Here is a 4,689-nt window from a genome sequence, read left to right as displayed (position 1 = left end):
ACTGTTGGTGGAGTATCCCAGAAAGATTCCCTCATCACTCTTTGGATCCATTTTCCTTCTGTAATCTCTATCTGCTAGGATGTAGCACTTGCTACCAAAGACATGGAAATATTTTACAGTAGGCTTTCTTTCCTTCCATAGTTCATAAAAGGTAGTTGAAGTACCTATTCCCAATGTGACTCTGTTATGAACATGACAAGCTGTATTCATAGCTTCAGCCCAGAAATAAAGGGGAAGGTGTTTAGCATGTAGCATGATCCTGGCTGATTCTTGTAGAGTCCTATTCTTCCTTTCCACCACTCCATTCTGTTGAGGTGTTATGGGGGATGAAAATTCATGCCTGATTCCTTCATCTGCACAAAATTCTTGAAACCTGGAGTTTTCAAATTCTGTTCCATGATCACTTCTTATTCTGACAATACCTTTATTTTTCTCTCTTTGAAGTTGAATGCAAAGTTCTTTGAGAGCTTCAAAGGTGTCAGATTTTTCTCTGATAAAGTTCACCCAGGTGAATCTTGAAAAATCATCAGCAACCACCAGAACATACCTCTTTCCACCAATGCTTGCCACTTGCATGGGTCCCATTAAATCAATATGAAGAAGTTCAAGAGCTTTAGAGGTTCCCAGATGTTCCAACCTAGGATGGGACATTCGAGTCGGTTTATCAATCTGACATTCTCCACATATACTCCTTTCAGTGATTTCTAGTCTGGGTATGCCTCTGATTGGAGGTGTCAGATTTTTCTCTGATAAAGTTCACCCAGGTGAATCTTGAAAAATCATCAGCAACCACCAGAACATACCTCTTTCCATCAATGCTTGCCACTTGCATGGGTCCCATTAAATCAATATGAAGAAGTTCAAGAGCTTTAGAGGTTCCCAGATGTTCCAACCTAGGATGGGACATTCGAGTCGGTTTATCAATCTGACATTCTCCACATATACTCCTTTCAGTGATTTCTAGTCTGGGTATTCCTCTGATTGCTTCCACAGAAATGGCCTTTTTAATTCCTTGCATGTTCAAATGACCTAGCTTTTGGTGCCATAGTTTGACCTCTTCGTCTTTGCTCAGCATGCATGAAGATGTGAGAGCCTGTTCTTGAGATATCCATAAGTAACAATTGTCCTTTGACCTAGTACCCTTCATACTTACCTTACCCATCTCATCTAGGATCTGGCACTTAGTTTTACTAAAGTTTACACTTAGCCCCTGATCACATAGTTGACTAATACTAATCAGATTTGCTGCCAGCCCTTTGACCAATAAGACATTATTCAGTCTTGGTGATCCTTCACTAAGTCTCCAATCCCCACAATCTTCGCTTTAGCACCATCCCCAAATGTGACAAACTTTTGACATAAGGTCTGACATTTCCTAGAAAGTTGTCCATCCATGTCATGTGACGGGAACACCCACTATCAAAGTACCAATCTTCATTGGAGGATGCTCTTAAGGAGGTATGGGCTATTAGACCTAAGCATTTAGGTTTCCACTCCTTCTTGACCCCTCTCATGGTTGAACTAGAATGATGTTGTCTAGGTACCCAATACAGATCAAAACAGAAGGATGTTTTATGGCCCTGTGTGTGGCAAAAATGACACTTCCAAGAGAGATTGTCATTTACTGAGTCAGTTTTAGGATGTAGTACAGAATGTTCCAACGTTGGACCTCTACCAGTGACATTGTCTGTTCTAATTGAAGCTACAAATTTAATTTTCTTTACTGGTTTTCCCTTCTTAGCCTTATGATAGTGTTCTAAAGCCTGAGCATAGCTACTATTTTGGTGTTCCTGTTTTAAGTGTTCATGTGTAAAGCCTATGCGATTTGGTTTACCTATCATTTGACTATCTATCATCCTATCTAGAACATCTGTTCCAGTGGTCATCATTCTAACTTGTTTAAGGACATTATCAAGTTTAGAATTAAGTAATATTACCTCTTTGTTTAGATCAGAGATTTTAGCCAGATGACCAAACCTTTTTTTTTGAAGATGATTAATGATTTCTTCCTGCTCCATCACATGCCTAGAAGTGCTTTCATCATGAATGTCTTGATAACCATAGGACACAGTTACTTTCTCATAGTCGGAATCCTCATTTTCAGACCCAGATTCCACTCTCCCAGTCATAGCACTGACACGTTTAGTAGCATCACTTTCAACATCTCCATCTGTTCCTTTATCATCAGACCAGGAAACAATCATCCCTTTCATTTGCTTTTTGAGAAAAGTTGCACATTCAGTTCTGATGTGACCATAACCTTCACACTCATGACATTGTACTCCTTTGTAATGGCCGTTTTTCTCTTCATTTCTGTCATACCTTTGATTACCTTGTTGCCTGTCAGTGTTCCATCTGATATCCCGCCTGTTACCTCTGGATCTGCTGCTTACTTGTTTGAGAATCTTGTTGAATTGTCTCCCTAGCATAACAAAGTCTTCTGACAGATTCTCATCTTCTATACCTTCTTCCAATCCTTTATCATCAGCTGTGTTTGCTGTAAAGGCAATGCCTTTTCCCTTCCTCTCAGATCTGTTATCAACAACAAGCTCAAAATTTTAAAGAGAACCTATGAGCTCTTCTACCTGCATGTTGGATACATCTTGGGCTTCCTGAATGGCTGTGACTTTCATGTCAAATCTCTTTGGCAGAGATCTGAGAATTTTCCTTACAACTTTTTCATCAGACAGTTTTTCTCCAAGAGAATCAAATGAATTAGCAATGTCAAGGACATTCATGTAGTAATCCTGTATAGTCTCATCCTCCTGCATTCTCAGACTTTCAAACTTGGTCGTCAAGAGTTGAATCCTTGAACTCTTCACCTTGGAGGTACCTTCATGAGCTGTCTTTAGGATGTCCCAAGCATCTTTGGCAACATCACACTTTTTAATGAGTCTGAACATATTTTTGTCCACTCCATTAAAAAGAGCATTTAGGGCCTTGGAGTTTGCAAGAGATAGTTCATCTTCTGGTAGTGTCCACTCATCTTCTGGCTTCAAAATCGTGGTTTTGTTGCCATCTTTGTCAAGAACAACTGGATGTTCCCAACCTTTCATCACAGCCTTCTAAGTCTTGTTGTCAATAGACTTGAGATAGGCACTCATACGTGATTTCCAGTAGTCATAATTTGTTCCATCCAGTAACGGTGGTCTTTTGACAAAACCTCCTTCTTTCTCCATATTGAAAGAATAGATCTCCTCTGGATCTCACCCAATAACAGGCAGGGTGCCTGCTCTGATGCCAATTGAAATTCTGGCACGTTAGTCTTACGATGTTCTAAGAGATGTTTCAACACGAATCACGAATAACAGATGCTGTGAACGATGTTTAGAACATTAAGCTAAGAAACATAATAAGATAAAGATAACAGACAAGAAAGAAAATAAGAGGCACAGAGAAATTGTTAACCCAGTTCGGTGCAACGTCACCTACATCTGGGGGCTACAAAGCCAGGAAGGAAATCCACTAGTGCAATCCGTATTCAAAAGCTCTCAGCAAACCACATTTGCACTTATGACCTAGGACCTACCCCAGCTAGACTTCAACCTATGAACTCCTAGATCTGAGATCCCATCTCACTCCCTTACAACTGATCATAAACCCCTGTGATTCCCAAATTACAGACTCAAATCAAATGAGGTTACCCTCAAAATTAACAACATGCAACCTTGCTTAAAAGTTTAGAAGCAGTTCACAATCTACCTAACTCCTTGCTTAAAAGCTTTGGAGTAGTGCACAGTGTTACAACTCAAAGTACAGTCCTAAACGTGCATCAAGATGATACACGAAAGGCTCACAAGATATAAGACTCAAAACCTAAACAATGTCTTGAATAATTCTTCAGGTCTTGCAGCCTCCTTTATATACTAAAGCAAGGCGTGTCATTCCTTAAATCATGCTTCAGATCGGATCAGTGACTTAATGTTCAATCAACATAGCCGGATAAAGAAACTCCTAGAAAGTAGGCTCATTAAAAGTCACATTATCATCTCCTTAAAAAACTTTCCTAAGTCATTTTAACATTTCCTTAAGAAATCACATAAGTTATGATCTCTTCATTATTGCACACGGTTTACACCAACTCAAGCTGATGTGGATTCCTTCAATTAAGCAAGCGCGTGCGAAAACATAGGCAAAGCACAGAACGTACATACCAGGTCTGGATGTTGGAACATTGTGTTCCACATCTGAAGTGAATATTTGTTTTAGGCAAAAGTGAAGCCAACAACAAATATCCAACAAATTTAATGAAGGCTCATGGGTTTATCTCAAATTACAATCTTATCGGCAGCTGTCCTTGAAAATTAGAGGTTCTCCCAAGCTTGCAAAACGTTACTATGGTCTGTTTCGCATCCTTCGCCGTATTGGACCTGTAGCATATGAACTGGAGTTACCACCATCCGCTCGTATGCATCCTGTCTTCCATATCTCTTTACTCAAGCCATGCCTAGGAACACCTGATCAGCAAGTAATTCCACTACCCTCAGTTGAATATCATACCACATTGTCAGCTTCAAATGTCCTCAGCCGCCGTTTCAGAAATACATACAATGGTCGAAAGGAAGAATTATTAGTCCAGTGGGAAGGCCAAAATCCAGCTGAATGCACTTGGGAACTTAAAGAAGCTTTCGTTGAAAATTACCCCACCTTCAATCTTGAGGACAAGATTCCTTTTGAGACGGAGAGTAA

General features: G+C 39.9%; 1 protein-coding gene across 1 annotated transcript; it reads right to left on the bottom strand.

The window, feature by feature from the left end:
* Nucleotides 1-1,295: 1,295 nt before the first annotated feature.
* LOC146915198 (uncharacterized) lies at nucleotides 1,296-3,056 on the bottom strand. The gene is made up of 2 exons (XM_085721274.1): nucleotides 2,590-3,056; nucleotides 1,296-2,532 (listed from the first exon to the last, which is right to left on the bottom strand). The coding sequence occupies exons 1-2, from the start codon at nucleotides 3,054-3,056 to the stop codon at nucleotides 1,296-1,298; spliced, it is 1,704 nt and encodes a 567-aa protein (XP_085577400.1).
* Nucleotides 3,057-4,689: the final 1,633 nt, after the last annotated feature.

Source organism: Medicago sativa, chromosome 6, assembly GCF_051527215.1.
Source record: "Medicago sativa cultivar Bolivia chromosome 6, Bolivia_mono, whole genome shotgun sequence".
Classification (NCBI taxonomy): domain Eukaryota; kingdom Viridiplantae; phylum Streptophyta; class Magnoliopsida; order Fabales; family Fabaceae; genus Medicago; species Medicago sativa.
Note: the sequence above shows the minus strand (reverse complement) of the source record. Positions and strands in the feature narration are given on the sequence as shown.

What these genes read in the sequence shown, in the direction of transcription:
- LOC146915198 (XM_085721274.1), bottom strand. Translation starts at nt 3,056, where the DNA reads ATGAAAGGTTGGGAACATCCAGTTGTTCTTGACAAAGATGGCAACAAA. An exon ending in GCCCAAGATGTATCCAACAT is followed by an intron (nt 2,533 to 2,589) that starts GCAGGTAGAAGA and finishes TGTTGATAACAG; the next exon opens with ATCTGAGAGGAAGGGAAAAG.